The following is a 17,500-nucleotide window of genomic DNA, read 5'->3' on the forward strand; positions in this document are numbered from 1 at the left end:
CAGTTTTTCCCAGACGCCCCAGACAGAGATTTTCCTTGTGCGTAGTGGTGATGTCCATCTAATGGCTTCATTGAAAAGCGGAGGCGTGTGTTTTTTTTGAAAGAAAGCAATTAAAAGACATTGAGTTCCTGATGAAAAACAACTTCAGGATCCAGCTCTTTTGGAGCATTTGGATCAGACAAACAAGTTGAAACCAGGATTTTCTGCTCTGCCACCACTTTAGTTTTGTCTAATGTTTTTTAAACACATCTCTTGTGACCTCTCCAACTCTACGGGAACGCAATACTAAATCCTTTAAAGTGCCCATTGTAAGTTAATTATTAATACAGATCGTTATTGTATTTTTCAATCAATAAATCATGATGTGCCGTGCAGTGCCATCAATTGGGTGATAAAGGTTGACAGGGCTCCTTACTTAGGAGAATAATACGTCTACAGAACCGAGGCAACAAATCATCTGCGTGGATCTCACTTCCTGTGGCCGCTGTCCTGGGGTCAGCGCCCGAGAGGCTCAATGGAATTAATGCTTCGGCCACGAGCCTCCACCATTGTTCAGAGTCTGTCACCGATGGGTCACTATGCTAATCTCATTGAGTCACTCCCGAGGTAATAATATGCAAAATACATAAATGCAAAACAAAATGGATGGGATGAATTTTATTGAGAAATTAGGTCATTTAGCAGCAAGGAACAGAGGGGTGGGTTTGGCATTTAGCTTCTGCAAGCTTAGCAGAATGTTTCTAATTAAAAAAATGAACCCGGTCTCACCAGGAAATATTGAAATATGGTTCTGTATCACTAGTTCATGAAGGAGAAGAAGCCGAACTCGGTTAAAATGGCTTTTTATTTCTGCAGCTTCAGGCCTCAGGTTTGTTACCGTTCATGTTTTCCTTGTGTATCTGAGAACTCTTCCTCTAACTACAACGTGTGTGTTTATCTTTGTTTAGTTCCCACGGCACCCCCGCAGGAAGTGGAAGTTGTGGCTATCAACTCGACCACCATCCGCTTCACATGGAACCCTCCACCTCAGCAGTTTATTAATGGCATCAACCAGGGATACAAGGTAAGACTCACAAGACGAGTCACATTACAAAACATTTGTGTCGAGTCCAATGAAATAAAAGATGTGGATGTTTTTGGGGACTTTGTTTTGTCAAAGACATGAATCCTGGTTTCTGGCCTTTCAGGTTTGAAAATATCCTTAATTGTTGATATATAGCAGGAAAAATACAAAGATAAAATACCTAAAATCAAATCAAATAAAGAGAACAATCTGTATTTTGTGTGTGTAGATGTGTGGACACATTTTGTGGGGAAAACGTCTCTTTTGGCTCAAAGGTCGTGCACTGCTCTGCTCCTGTTACCCACACACTTAGCCAAGTCAAGTGTGGTGAGGTAAAGAAAAGAGAGGATTAAATATGGATAAAAAAAAGACAGTGTTAAGAAAACAGGAGCTGCGAGCAGGATAATGGGGGGAGCAGGAAGAGAGTGAAGAGTGATCCATATGTACTAGTTCTGCTTTTTGATTTATTCTTCACTTCGCTGTGCCAACCAAACCCAGAGGAACTGATTAACATGACAAAGAAAACACACCATATTCTGCCTCTGTGTGTGTGTGTGTCTGTGCATGTGTGTGTGTGTGTGTGTGAGTCTGAATGTTGGTGTCTTTGTTAGTTGATAAATACTATATGGTCTTTTCTCCATCTGTTTGATGTGGCTGTGTGATGTTGTCTGTGTTTGCCGGCTCTTCCACTTCACATCACTGGAGCCGTTCACATGTGGCTGTGCGTCGGGTTGGGTGTGTTGTGCTGGTTAGAGGACAGAAGATAATGATATTAATTAAAAGAGGGACATGGAGCAAGCCTCATTTCATTTCCACCCCCCCACCCACCACCACAGATCAGTGAATATATACAATACCCTTAATAACATGGCTGAAAACTGATTACCAGACTGAGAGCCAGCTCTGGTGAGTCTTCCAATTAAATGTCCTTGACACCTATGGCTTAACATTTGAGTTTTTAGAGACAAGCACTTTGGTTTTCATCTGTATCACTTAGTTAGAGTCAATAATATTCACTGACAAAGAAGAGCAATCATTTCGAGCTAAACAGATTCCATGTTGCATAGATTCTCAAGGTTGAGCTTCTATATAAAAGAGGTTGTGTGTACAGTAAAGATTCTCAGGCATCCAGGTTATGATATGTGCTTTATGAAGACAACTGGACATCCTTGAGGGTCTTAGAGATCTTTAATTTGTCTCTGAACAGAGGAAGCCTCTCGGATGAAAGATGAAACCTTGTTAACCTCTGTACCTTCACTTAGAAATGTGTTTACAGTAAATTATGAAGCATGAACTTATACAGAAAACGTTATAACACATGTCTCAGCAGAAGTGTTGTATTGTCCCTTCTCTGGACCCAGTTCTTCTGAGGACAGCACCATTCCGTGTCCCTTCTCCATCACGATGTCAGGAATCCATCTCGATCAGAAGTTTCTATAGCAACAGCAGAGCCGGTCTTCCCAGCTCCCTTTAAACAGTGGACCAGCACCAGAAGCTTGAGGGTGCCACATCAGCACATTTTTACTGCACCCAAAATACACTGTGTGCCGATAATAAATTACAATAGAGAACCTTATTTTACAGCGACTAACTGGGTGCAGTGCAGCAGCCTCTAGGCAGAAAAACAGCCAATCAACTGTCTCTGGGTATCAACGGCCTTTTTCCTAATAACAGCACCTGAGTGTTTGGGTTGTTTGATTGGTTCCTACTGCAGGATGTAGAGGTGATATAAAGCCAGGGACATTTTTTAGATTCTGTTAATAGCAGAAAGTAACTCGATGGTCTGCAAAAGCAAGTTCATACTTTACTAGAAATACTTGGAAATATATCACAAATGCTGTAAACTTTTTGCTTTCAAAGTTTTGGCTCGTGAAAAGCTAAAAAAGTCACAGCACTCATAACGTTTCCATCCTGCTGCTTGCTGGCTGTTATTCACACTTTTCTGTTGTGTGTGAAAATCTCAGGAAATCATCAGTTTTAGGAAAAGCTTGTCTGGCACTGACATTAACCCAACAGTCTTAATCACCTGATGATTGATGTGAACATTATGTGAAGCTGCTGACATGTCTCTGTCAACATGGTCGGCTGATCGGATACTCTCACATAAGGAGGCGTACGATTGGTCCTAATAAATTATAATGTTAAAATCTAAAAACAAGCAGGTGCAGTGGAAGATGCTCTTTTAAAACACAATCTAGACAGAACACATCAGTACTTTGTTCTGTTTCTGTTTTGGCACAAACCAAATCTACCCGTCTCACTACTTTCAAATGCTGAGCTCCTTCTCCTCGTTCCCCTGGTAACATTTAATTCAGTGCTTCCAGTGTCTGGACTTTGCTTCTGTAACCGATGTGCAGGTAGACTGTGGGACCTGCTGGTGGTCGATGGGGACTGTCGCTCCGAGCTCGGCAAGACGCTGTCGTATGGTTTCAGTTCTGAAGTTATTAGAAAGTGTCCTAGGTAAAAAAACAAAGAGTCTGATCTCTGGGTCACTGTCTCCAGAGTTCTGTCTCGGCCCATCAGCCGTCATCTTGCTTCTTACGTGTCTCAGGTGTCTGTCTCAGGTGTCTGTCACCACTTGTGCCAAGTCCACTAGAAATGAAGTTAACCCCAAGTCCTGCAGGGTCGTGACAATTTCACAATGTTCACAAAGTTGGAGGCAGCTGATGTATTGTAATGATATGAATAGTCCCTGTAGAGTGAAGAGGACGATGTGGAGAAAATCACTCCAGTGGTACTGCCTGTAGAAATGAGCCGAATAGCTTATCAACCAGTAGAAACTGAAAAAGAGAGGACTTCTCTGAAAACGTTAGCATGTGAGACGTGAGACATACGGGTCAGTTTTTGAATTTTAAACGAATCCTGATGTAAATAGAAGCTTTTCTCTTTTCACACCTACAGGCAAATGCAGCAATAACAAATATATGTTAATGCACGCCCACCAACAATATGCTATTAAAGAGACATTTTGAATTCAATTATCATATAAAGCTGGTCTGTAAACAGCCTGAATTTACACACCACGAAGCTATCGCTCTGCTTAATTCAGATGAAAACTTGGCGGAAAGTTACTTAGCCAGTAATTTCTTCATGCTCTAAATATGTGCACTTTGTATTTAGAGTGGCCCCTGGCTCACATCTCTCATTATGAATATGTAAGTGTACGCTCTTCACTGTTTGTTTCTCTGGCCGAAGCAACAACGCAAATAAAACCACTGTGGCTCGGAATACAAATCAAGTCCCACAGTGGAGACGGGTTCACTTCTCATGAAGCTTTTAGTCGGACGGAGATCCTCAGGTAGTGTTAGGACTGATAATGACCTGCTGGTAGAAATGTATGTTAAGTGGAACATCTATATGTAAATAATCCTTAAATTTGAATATATTGGGGATGCAGATGTTTTAGTTTTTATTATTTTTCCGGGGAATGAAACACGAATATTGTTTTTCACAACTGTGTGAAAACCATTTGCTTTTAAACTTAAATGACAAGAACACCCTTGTGTATCAGCCTAATTTAGAAAAACTTCACTTTGTTTCAAACTCTTGCAGAAATAAGTTTTGTCTCATGAATGCAGCCGGAATAACAAGATTTGAATTCAGTAGCCTGGAGCTAATGCCGTTGAGTCAGATTCATGACTAAACTAATACCGGGAAACACACAACAAACAGATTAACTGGCATGAATATTTATTTGTAACCGGAGATGTCAACAACGATAAATCTTTTTTTCTGGTGGATCTCAGCTGCTGGTTTGGCCCGAGTCGTCCCCGGAGGACGTCCTGGTGGTGACCATCACGCCGGACTACCCGGGCGCACGCCACACGGGACTCGTCAGCGGCCTGAAGAAGTTCACCTGGTACTTCGGCGCCACCCTCTGCTTCACTACACCTGGAGACGGCCCACGCAGCTCGCCCACCATGCTGCAGACACACGAGGACAGTGAGTACACACACACACACACACACACACACACACACACACACACACACACACACACACACACACACACACACACTTCAATTTGAATAATGCCAGAACATATCACTCTATCAGCCTTTCCTGTGAATACTAATGGAGATGTATTGACCTGCTCTGTTTGGTTCTGTGTGATTCAAAGCTGCTCACGCAACATCGACTCTCCGACACCCCCCCCCCACCCGCCTTCTCTTAGGCTCTTACTTTAGTTTCTCTCCCATTTAATCTCTTTCTTCTTAGTTTCCACTCCTCTGTGTCTTTTTTAAAAGGGAATTGATTCGCATGTTGGCGTTTATAGCCCACTGTTCCACGGATAAACATAATAGCGGCCGCTCCCAGTCGCAGATACACATGCACACACAGCGGCATCGTCAAATCAACACAATAGCCTGTAGGCAGACAGACAAGCAATTATTACCAGCCAGCAATTATCGAGTGGGGAAGAGATATTAGAAGCCAAGTGCTCACACACGCATTAAGACACGGCACATGCACACACACACACACAAACACACACACACACACACACACACACACACACATGCACACGCACACACACACACATGCACATGTACACACAGCTGAGACCAGGTATTGATTGGGTGCTGGGCGTGTTGGAGGGTTAACGGCGAGTGTAATTCTTGCTTGATGATAGGTGTGTGTGTGTGTGTGTGTGTGTGTGTGTGTGTGTGTGTGTGTGTGTGTGTGTGTGTGTGACTCAGTCATTACACACTGTGGACCAGTGAGCTAGCAGGACACATTTTTTAGCTCCACTCTCACTCTTTCTTTAAATCATGCTGTAATTATGTCTCAAACTCTATAACTCTGTAATGTATTTTAATCTGATCCACACTGGGGCTCAGCACACATCACATTTCATACTGCAGGTTGGAGTTTCATTCACAAACATTGTTTCTGCACAGTGTGAATCATGTGCAGCCTGAGGCAGGTTTTCAGGCCACAGCCACACTTAACCTATTTGGTTTTTAAATGCGTTTAAAACACTATGTTTATGCCTCCTGTCCATTCGACTTTTCAAGCCCCTAAAGCTGAGGACAGAACCTTGGAAACAGTGTTTGACAAATCCAGGGCCGGGTTCTAATCTGGACTGACAGAGACTGAGACTGATTTGGAAATGATGATGCAGCCGCCTGCATCCTGATGATGATGTCGGACCCGGAGCCTGATTGGGTCTCATCACCCTCTACTCCACCACCAGCGCTGATTAGGAAACACTTACACTTACATTCAGTAAGAATTCAACCTCCTCATCGGTCCAAGAAAAGAAATCCCTGCTCCGTCTTCTGGATCTAAACAACCCACTGCTTCCTGTTTACACCTGCACATACATGATCAGTGAAAGCACATGTGTGGGGTTGTAGCCTCAAACTACACTGAAGGAATCACTCTACCCAAATACAAAGGAAATGGTGTTTTAAGGACAAGCAGCAGGAGGGTACTGCATCACTGGAGGCTCACAGTTAGGAATAAACACGAGATGTGAGCAAGTCCCTTTCACAGAGGAAGCTTTCCTCCAACAGTCTTCTGGGTATAAAATCCACTGAGTCTCATGAGGATCAGACTCACAACTTTTTTTCTAGAGGAAGTTGTCTAGAAACCAGAGTTGTCCTCCTATTCCCTGTAGAGAGACACTTGGACGATCTGTGGATATTGGACTTCAACCCTAAACGCCAAAGCTACCAAACAGTCCTCTTGGCCTCTGAGCGTTTCCTCCGGGTGCAGGACTTCAAAGTTTAATGAGTTGCCGCAGGATTAAACCTACAACAGTAAAACTTGTGAATTGTCCAGTCACTCCAGTGCCTTTCCACTTGGCCACTAGGTTCTGCCAAAGGTGGTGCCAGGGTTTTTCCTCTGGTCAGCACCCAAAGGAAAGAAGTCAAACACATAGGGTGGAACAGTTGTTAACTAAATAGCTCAGCTTGTTAGACGACTGCTTGGAAGTTCTAGGCTTCAATTTTTATGAGGCTCAGTGAGTTTTGAAGCTCAACTCCATAAGTGAAGACTTGAGGGCTCCAACAAATGCAGCTCATAAATGTCCAGATGTCTCCGAATATCAGAGGACAGTTAAATCTTTCAGGTGGTGGGACTTCCCTGTGCTTCACCTGGATAAGGATGTACCACCATCAAGGCTGAATCCGTCCAGAAGCCCCGGCCCTTTGCTGCATGTCATCCTTCTACATGTCTTTCTCCACTGTCTCTGTCCAGTAACACAAAGAATTCTCCCCCAAAAAACAGAAATAAAATGAAATATTGAGGTTCCGGGTTCAGCCCTCGAGTAACTGATTGAATTTTGATGTCCGACTTCCAAGGAAAGACACAAAAGGTCTAAGAAACACAGCTCAAAGCAAAAAGCAAAGGAGAGTCTGACCAAATGGCTCCGGGTGTTTGAACATCGCTCTGAAGTTTGGAGGTTGTGGGTTCAGTCCTCGGTTAATTCCAACATCGAGATAAAAAGAGTGAAGAACTCGAAGATTCTGAACATCACTGTCTCTGACCAAATAACTCGGTGTGCTGGAGGAAAGCTCGGACGAAGGATCAAGTGCAATTCTCTTTTTATCTGAAAAAGAAAAGGTTTGAAAAAGCAGTTCTACAATTATATTATGAAAGAGAAGGTTTAATAACTTTTCTTCTTTCATCAAAACGACTTCTCTTGGTTGGCATCAGTCCACTGTTGGTAAGGAAGGAGTTTGTGTGTGTGTCTGTGTGTGTGTGTGTTTGTGTGCAAGTGTTATTGAATGTCTCAGATGAATAGCTTAATCGCTCTGAAGGGAGAGGGGTTAGAGAGCCATGGATGAAATGAGAAACGACAGGGTGGTCAATGCAGATGTGATTACGAGCTGGTGTGGGAGGTTGAGGAGCAGAAGGTGAAGGGATGTGTGAGAGCTGGGAAATACTCAAAATATGACCTAAATAATAACACTAATATCTGATGATGTGTTCTTTCAGCTCCTGGACCTGTTCGTCAGCTGAGCTTCACGGAAATCCTAGACACGTCCCTCAGAGTCAGCTGGGCGGAGCCTGAAGACAGGAACGGCATCGTTACTGGTAAGAGCCGAGTGGGAATCCATCGTGACATCACCCATCGGTTTGTGAGCTGAGATTTGGAGTCTGGAGTTTGATATATCGTCTGTTTTGACCATAAACTCTTGAGGAAACCATTTACTGATGTTTTAAATCCAGTGAGAAGAAGAGTCATTTTCGTATAGATGAAAAGAAACATGACCCTGCTGGTCATTTGAGAGAATACAGGTTTCGGGCACATCCTCATTAGCTTTGCATCCATGCATCTGCATCCATTTTTATACACAGTCTATGGAACGTGTCCCAAAACTATAACTCTCACTCTGGGTGCAGGCAACATGGTGTGAAGGTAAAGGTTTTTAAATTATATACGACAAAATCTGGCTATAAAATCATAAATGGCCAACCTTTAAGCGATTACCCCACATTGTGTATACGTGTTTGTGTGAATGAGTGTTTGTCTGTGTGTGTTGACATGTCTGGATTATGTCCAAACATTCATCAGGCACCTGCACAACAAGAGCCCAGTGGAACAGCACCGGGCAGCTGCACCTTTACAGTCACACTCCGGAGTGGGGAAATTGTTATTAAATCAAGGTCACCTTGCACATTTACTCCTTTCTCCTCAACCTGCTTTTCATCCAGCACCTGGTGAGCAAGGAGACAGATGTGGGACCATTCACTCTCTCCAGGGCGTTACACACAAGTGGCCCAGCACACACACACACACACACACACACACACACACACACACACACACACACACACGTAAGGAGGTGGTGGAGTGTGATGCATGACTGTGAAGATGCGAAGGGACAGACAGGGTTCGACTGTAGTTCCCCCCCCACCCACACACCCTCCCTCCTTCTTGGCTCTGTACATCTCATTATGTGTGTGTGTGTGTGTGTGTGTGTCTGCTCGTGCATACATGCAGCTTTATTACCCTTATTACCTTTATCATGAACAGCTTTATTAACCCAGCATGTGCTCCCCCCCCCCCTCAGGCTACGTGTTGTGGTGGGACGTGTCCGACAGAGAGTCGAGTCGTGAGGAACGCTCTCTCTCCAACTCCACGCTGCGCTACCAGCTGACCGGCCTCACCTCCACCACCGCCTACTCCCTCCAGGTGGCGGCGCTCACTGCCGCAGGGAGGGGCGTGGTCACGTCCTCCACCATCTCCACCGGCGTCCCACCAGGTACAATACACACACACGAGTGGAGCCGACAGCGACATTAGAGGAAGGTTTCTTCTCGTGTGCCCGGCTGTGTACAGAGTAAATATGACTGACGAGCTCTTCTGATGCCATCGTCTTTCCTCAGGCTGATAAGTGGCTGTAACTGTGCGTCCATGAATCATCACCCTCTACACACACACACACACACACACACACACACACACACACACGAGTTAGTCATTTCCAGCATCTTAGACAGCGCTTCAGTGTGCAGTTTATTTGTGTGTGTGTGTTTTCTATGTGCACACTGGATGCATGATGAGTTTGTTTGACTGGACTAACGCCAAGTTGCAATCATTTATTAGTGATGATTAACTGCAAATAGCTAAAAGTGTAGGGGGGGGGTTTGCAGGAATGATGGGAGAGAGAGAGGGCAAGAGAGACAATCAAAGAACAGAACTGAGGACGAAAGAACAGATAGAGAAATATAATGAGGGAAGAACAGGGAACACAGAAAATAAATGGAATCTTTGAAGACAGAGAAGAGCAAAGCCTGGACTGAGAGGAAGTGGAGGACAATGAAAGGAGGGAAAGAAAGAAAGAAAGAAAGGCGGCTGCAGGATTTTTTTGTCCTAACATTTTCTGATTATTAATTTATAAATAAAAGTGCAAAAAAAGTGAGAGAAAGATGGAAACAGACACTTTTTAGATTCAGAGGTTATTCATTAATTCATGAAAGCAAAAGACTGAAGGAAAGACAGAGGGCTGAAGATTAGAGAAAAGGAGTAAAGAACGAGAGAGAAGGGAAAGAGAGAGAGAGAGAGAGAGAGATCCACTGAGCATTAGATTCTTGTCTTGTTTATTTATTCATGTATTCATGGAGTTGAGAGAATTTTGTCATTCATCTGAGCAAGGCAGCTGATATCAACATTTCCACATTACAACCCTCACAAGTTTGCTGAATGCACTTACAGAGAAATGGAGGCTGATGGCTGTAATTTGTCTTTTGTCGCACACATGTACTCGACTGGATCCAGAGAGGAAGAGTTCTCTTGTTTCCTTACTAACTGGACCCGGTCGGGTTATACAGTCGCAATGAAAAACATCCCCTCCCCTGAGATGTTCTATAAAACCCGCCCGACGTCCCCCTGGTGGTCCGATGTGTTTGATTCTCCATCTTTACAGATACATGTGTTCTGCCATGTTACGCAAATGTGAGGGTTTGTGTTGCTGCAGCAGAATTCGATGGATTACAGCGGATCACACCCGAGCACGGGGATATCAAACCCAACACCCTGAGGAGACGTGGTGGGAAAGTGGCTCTGAAGAGACCGTTTAGATCTTTGGATTATGTAAATTCATTTAACAGAAACAAGCCGTTGTTAATTTGTTTTTTGGACTTGACGGTTAAAAGAAACTTCAGAGTTTCTCGTCTCCCGAGCCGTCGTCACACGTGGCCTCAGTCTGCTCTGATTGAAGAGTTCAAAGTAAAACATATTTACGTCCTCAGAGGAGGTTTATGTGATGTTGGTTTGTTTGTTTTTTTAAGATTATGTAAAAAAACTACCGGATGGATTTCTACTAAACTTAGTGGAAGGATGAGGGAGGAGTTTAGTGTGGATCTGGATTAGGGAGCAGATCCAGGAATCTGTTCTCGTTTTCCTCAACATTGTGTGATGCGCTAGATTTTCTATCGATTTCCCAGAGACTCATTCATGGATGTCGATGAAAAATGGAGGTATATGCTCCACTGAGTGTTATATATATGAGATTGTTCACATGATTCAGTGCAGCTTTCAGCTTGAGTGTGACAGAAACATCAACTCAAACAGGAAACACGTGCTCAGTAAGAAACGTGATCATCGTCACTGATTCTATGATTCTGCAGTTTTCTGAATGGAAACTCGATTGTTGTGCTTTGGAGTGTGCAGCACTTTCCCAGCTGTGGAAGACACTTACTGTCTCATTATGTTTAATTAATCCTCACAAAGAAACTAAATTTTACTCGTAGATTCTTGGTTGGGGATTCAGCGAATTACAAATAGTCATTAGGGTTCTGGACAGTAGTGATCAGGTGAACATATTGATGAATCAGACTAGAACAACTCATACACCTCCACCAAGGCCCAACAGAATCCAATCTGCAGCAAATTACACACACTCATAAATATCAGTCCTCCAAATAAGCCTGATTTTTTCATTAAGATATATGAATTATTCCCGAGGGGAAACAAACACAATGTTCCAGCAGGTTTTCGTGGAAATCCAGTCACTTATTGTTGCGTAATCCTGCACACGACAAAGAACAGTAACACTCTATCCTTGTCTGTACACATCTTCCCCCCCCGCTCCTCTTCCTCTCCGGCCGGCCGAGCTGCTCAGGCGTCCACGGCTGTTCAGCAACATTACCCGGGTTCCCGTCACTCATTATTCCCTCGGAGATAGAACAATGCTGGAATAATAATGGGTCAAACATAATTTATGAGCCCTGCTGCCCACTCAGACATTTATTGGCCTTAAATGGACTTTAGTGAACTGTGCATTTAATTCACCTCTCGCCTCCACTGGTGTGCAGATTTATCTTAGTGTATTGTATTGCCAAGCTCAGAAATATGAAAGAGAGAGAGAGAGAGAGAGAGAGAGAGAGAGAGAGAGAGAGGGAGAGGGAGAGAGAGAGAGAGAGAGAGAGACGGCTGTAGCATAGGAGCCGGAGCTTTACTAAAATTAACATCTTTTTTTTCTGTGACCAATCTTTTATTTCTCCTTTATAATAACCGAGCATGGACAAAAGGAAAAGGATTGGATTAGCTCACCCCGACTTAAAATCTGTTTTGTTCTGAATTCATTATTTGTGACCTGCATTTCCTCCTTTTCTCTTCTCTGTTATTATTGTTATTGTATGTCAATTCTAAAACATGTACCAGTTGTGACCTTGTTAGTCAGATTCGGGCAATTTAATCATATTTATCCATTCATGGAAAAATCTCCACAGTAAAAGTAAAGTTTTTGATCTATTTATTCAAAATAATTCACAGATGTGTATAAAAAAACCATTTGTCTTTATATAAATTCATATTTTACCTGGTTCAGCTCAAGCAACCAGAGGTGGTTCTTATTTCAAAGAAAGTGTAGCCTACTATTGAAACATCAATAATGCAGTGCAGACTATTTTTCTTTTCATAAATAACATTATTGTGGGAGCAACAATCCCACAGATTTAGGACTGTAAATATTTTATACACCCGTAAAAAGATATGATGGTGACCTGCCGCTGTATCGGCTGCACTGGCAAAACTCTCGAGGGATTTTCTTTATTTTTGTTCCTGTTGGAGCTTTGAGTGAGGAAGTATTCTCTCTGTTTTCTATCTGCAGAACTTCCTGGAGCTCCGTCCAACTTAGTGATCTCCAACATCAGCCCTCGCACGGCGACTCTGAGGTTCCGCCCGGGTTCCGACGGGAAGACGGCGATATCCCGATGGATCGTAGAAGGACAGGTGCGTGTGTAGGAGCCCGATTAACATCCGGCTCCGGAGAGATCTGATCGCAAGTGGTCAGAGCTAAGTTCAGATCTGAGAACAGCCAAGTGTGACCTGAGACCCGATCACTGGTCGGGACACATGTGCTTTATTATTTTTCTAATGGGTCAAATCTTTAATAACAAAATACAAACACACAGCATTGATTCATTCAGTACTTCCTTACTCCGTTCACTCTCTTTCTGCCTATCTTTCTCATGCCAACACACAAAGAGACACACACACCAACACACAAACAGTGAAATCGGTGTAACAACATATTTTAATCTTCACAAACAAACAAAACAAACAAATGATGTACGTAATTATTTGCATATAGAGGTGGGGAAGCAGGATCCAATCACACGTGAGAGGAGACACATTCAGGAAGCACACACACTTCTCCACCTTCTTGATTGGATGTCTCTGGGCGGACGTGTGTGACCTCACTGTTACATCTCTCTGTTCCAGGTGGTGAAGGAGGACGGAGGAGGAGACGAGTGGGGAGTCGTCCACCAGGAGGACAACCGGCCAGATGCAGACACGCTGGAGATTCCCAACCTCGCTCCGTTCACTCAGTACAGGTGAGCGGCAAACACACACGGGTCACCTGCACGAGAACACAACCCAGTGATACAACACACACACACACACACTCACACACACATACACGCACACACACACACACACACACACACACACACACACACACACACACACACACGGTAGAATCTGCAGCATTGCTCAACTCAGGTGAAGTTAGATAAATCACACAGAGAGACAGTTCCATCTGAGACTTTTTTCTGTTTGTCAGCACCTTCACTGCTGCTGCATGCAGATCCTTATTACCCCACCCCCCCCCATCTTAAATAGCTAAAAGGAAGGAGGGAAGGAGGAGAGAGGAAAGGCAATGAGAGAGCAGGAAGGGCAGCAGAGGAGGAGGAGGAAGAGAGAGGAGTGTCTGTAATCCCTGCTCAAGGGCCATGGGGAGCCGGCAGTTTGTAAATGTGATCCATCCCCACTCTCTCTCTCTCCCCCCCCCCCTCTCTCTATCTATATGTCTATCTCTTGCTCTGTGTATCTCTGTCTTCATCTGAAACGGGATTGCAGTACATGTGTGTGTGTGTGTGTGTGTGTGTGTACACTTTGTGCGCTCACAGGGATTATGTTGTCACAGGCGACACCACTGGGACATTAGATGAAGTGAGCCACTTGTCTGTGTTCCTTATCCCTCGCTTTAACTTCCTCTTTACGCCCGTCTCTCTCTCTCTCTCTCTCTCTCTCTCTCTCTCTCTCTCTCTCTCTCTCTCTCTCTCTCTCTCTCTCTCTCTCTCTCTCTCTCTCTCTCTCTCTCTCTCTCTCTCTCTCTCTCTCCCAACGCTGGGACCACGAGTCACAGATGAAGTCTCTCGCTCGCCCGCTGCACGTATTTGTCACTCACACCCACACTGACGCACGGAGGCATTTAGATCCAACAAAAAGACACAATCGCTCCCTCGTGGATGAACGTCTGTGTCTGTCGTCAGGTTCTCGCCCTTTTTTTTCTCTGACTGATATTCGGATTAATTCAATTCGACGATACATCTGTGGCTTTTTTCAGAAATCCCCTTGAGGAGAGTTTCACCTGAAGGATGTTCTGTAATAAATAACACAGAGGATCTTACTAGAAATAAAATACTCAAAAATAGTCTTTCTTCACTATCAGTGTGACGTGTGGTTGTCGTGTTGACCTGTGTTATATTTTGATTGCCTCTATTCCAGTGTGTTGTGTAACTCTACTGTACTTTTATAATCAGGATCTTCCTCAGTCTGCTTCATTCGTTACTTGCTTCTACAGTAACACTCTGTAATCAACTTGGAAATATTAGTCATTTATTGGTCAATTGAAAGCTTTACCCCAATGTCCAACTTAAGGGGCAATTTTGTTTTGAAATAACTTCTTATGTTTTGGCCACAGTGTGATTATTTGTCATAAAACAATGAAAATAACTTAGATTTTATCTGTTCTATCCATGAAAATGTAATTTACCTGCTAATTTATCTTATTATCGTAAACATTTTTTACTACTGTATTATCCCGCCTATAGTGTATTTATATTTATATATATTTATATATTTATCTTGCTCATAGTGTGTTCATCATTCTTATATCATACAAAACCTCTTAATACTGTAATATTCCATATATATTTCTTACAGTACATATCTTATTTATTTACATATTCACTTTAAATATGCACAATACTCTGCACTTTTACTACTTTTTTGCACTACTGGTATGATGCTAAACTGCATTTCGTTGTAGTACTTGTACTGTGGTAGTAGTACAAGTACTTGGAAATATTAGTCATTCATTGGTCAATTGAAAGCTTTACCCCAATGTCCAACTTTAGGGGCAATTTTGTTTTGAAATAACTTCTTATGTTTTGGTCACAGTGTGATATTTGTCATAAAACAATCAAACAACTTAGATTTTATCTGTTCTATCCATGAAAATGTAATTTACCTGCTAATTTATCTTATTATTGTAACATTTTTTACTACTGTATTATCCCGCCTATAGTGTATTCATATTTATATATATCTATATATTTATCTTGCTCATAGTGTATTCATCGTTCTTATATCATACAATAACTCTTAAGACTGTAATATTCCATATATATTTCTTACTGTACATATCTTATTTATTTACATTTTCACTTTAATATGCACAATACTCTGCACTTTTACTACTTTTTTGCACTTCTGGTAGGATGCTAACCTGCATTTCGTTGTATAAGTACTTGTACTGTGCTAGTAGTACAAGTACTTGTACTGTGGTAGTAGTACAAGTACTTGTACTGTGCAATAACAATAAAGTTGAATCTAATCTAATCTAATTTATCATCATTGTCTGATGAAGCAGTGACTTTTAAACTCTTCACCTCTGCTTTGAAACTCGTACTTTACGTTATTAACTTTTATTTTCCAAGCCCGACTGGATCGCTGTGACATCATCAGAGTGGTTATCTTCCCACAGTGGACGTTATACTACATTTTTCCAGGTTGCTGGTTCTTCTCATGACAAATAAACTCAACTTGAACTTGTTTCTGTTTCCTCTCCAGGTTCAGGCTGCGTCAGGTGAACATTGTCGGAGCCAGTCCCATGAGCGCCCCCTCCAGGCTGATTCAGACCCTGCAGGCGGCACCTGACACGCACCCGTCTAACCTCACCCTGCTGTCTGCTACACAGTCCAGCCTGCGCTTCAGCTGGATGGTACACACACACACACACACACACACACACACACACACACACACACACACACACACACACACACACACACACACACACACACACACACACACACACACACACACACACACACACACACACACACACACACCAACACACACACACTTCAGTCTAAAACTGTAAAACCTTGCTTCTCGCCCCGTTACACTTCTTCAAACACTGCTAATTTGACTGAAGGGGATTTTTTCTTTTGTGTTCCTTCGCTCTGCATCTCCGTGCGCCTGCTCTGTGTGTGTGTGTGTGTGTGTGTGTGTGTGTGCTCTCCAGCAGCAGGACCGAACAGCTCGAGTGGATGACAGCCTATAATCAGTGTCTCTCCTGGTTATCAGTGCTAAAACTAATCTGTCACATTCCCCCTTCACCCTGCGGACTGCTCGCAGCACAAACTGAAATATAATTTTCCCCTCACTGTCTTTTCTTTTTTGCTCTTGTTCCACCCCTCCTTCCCTTATCCCCCCTTCCCCTCTTCTATTATAACATAAATGGAGGGCAGAGTATTTTCCATTTAAGAGCTGGAATGAGAAAAAGAGCCTGTCAAATCAGACACAGACACTGAGGCGCTACCTATGCAGCATGCTAATGGGATTCCACCTGCATGTTAGCGCCCAGCTAGCTGCTCCGCTGTAGTGGAACCATCACAATGGTTTCAGCTAAGGCTATTATTCTAAGCTGCATATTAAGGGTAATAAAGCTAATGTGACATTCTGTATTATGGCTCCTAAATGCTAAGCCGGGCTAAATCACCGGGGGGGTGTTTAAAATGACTGGATGTCTCTGGACCTTTATCTGCTGCTCGGCACCGAGCCACATGTCCACTGTTGGTTCAGATCTGATCCTGAGGGTTTACACACTGAGAGTGAAACTAAACTGTTGAAACGATGGTGAGGAGCTGAATCCAGGAGACTGGGGCTGTAATGCATAATGACACGGTGGGTCACAGGCTGAGATGATGAGGTGACAGGCGGGGGGGAGGGCGGAGGGGTGACAGGAAATGAGAGGGGAAGCACGTTAAAGAGAATGACAGCGGAGGAAGAGGACGGGGAGAAGCTGGCGAGAGGAGGAGCAGGAGATGGAGTGTCAGAGAGGAGAAGGTTTTTTGGATAAATAACAATATTCTGGGTCTTTTTTGATTCATTTGCAGAAGTCTGAAGTTGTTTGAGAAGTTATTATCTCATTTGACCACATGTCTATAATATCACAAGGTCCTCCCCTCAGTATGTACAGAACCTTGATGTAATGTAAGCTGTGATTTGGTGTTATATACAGTTAGGTCCATAAATATTTGGACATTGACACAATTTTCATCATTTTGGCTCTGTACACCACCACAATGGATTTTGAATGAAACAATCAATATGTGCTTTAAGTGCAGACTTTCAGCTTTAATTTGAGGTTATTTACATCCAAATCAGGTGAACGGTGTAGGAAT

At 43.2% G+C, this 17,500-nt stretch overlaps 1 protein-coding gene across 1 annotated transcript in view; it reads left to right on the forward strand.

Annotated features, from left to right (window-relative positions):
- The window catches only part of LOC133015761 (protein sidekick-1-like), a 166,926-nt gene that overhangs the window by 98,520 nt on the left and 50,906 nt on the right, over positions 1–17,500 (forward strand). The window contains exons 19-25 of the mRNA XM_061083032.1: positions 948–1,063; positions 4,810–5,005; positions 8,009–8,107; positions 9,088–9,279; positions 12,631–12,752; positions 13,245–13,357; positions 15,882–16,032. Coding sequence (XP_060939015.1) covers positions 948–1,063; positions 4,810–5,005; positions 8,009–8,107; positions 9,088–9,279; positions 12,631–12,752; positions 13,245–13,357; positions 15,882–16,032 — 989 coding nt within the window. The remainder of the gene's footprint in view (positions 1–947; positions 1,064–4,809; positions 5,006–8,008; positions 8,108–9,087; positions 9,280–12,630; positions 12,753–13,244; positions 13,358–15,881; positions 16,033–17,500) is intronic.

Source organism: Limanda limanda, chromosome 2, assembly GCF_963576545.1.
Source record: "Limanda limanda chromosome 2, fLimLim1.1, whole genome shotgun sequence".
Classification (NCBI taxonomy): Eukaryota; Metazoa; Chordata; class Actinopteri; order Pleuronectiformes; family Pleuronectidae; genus Limanda; species Limanda limanda.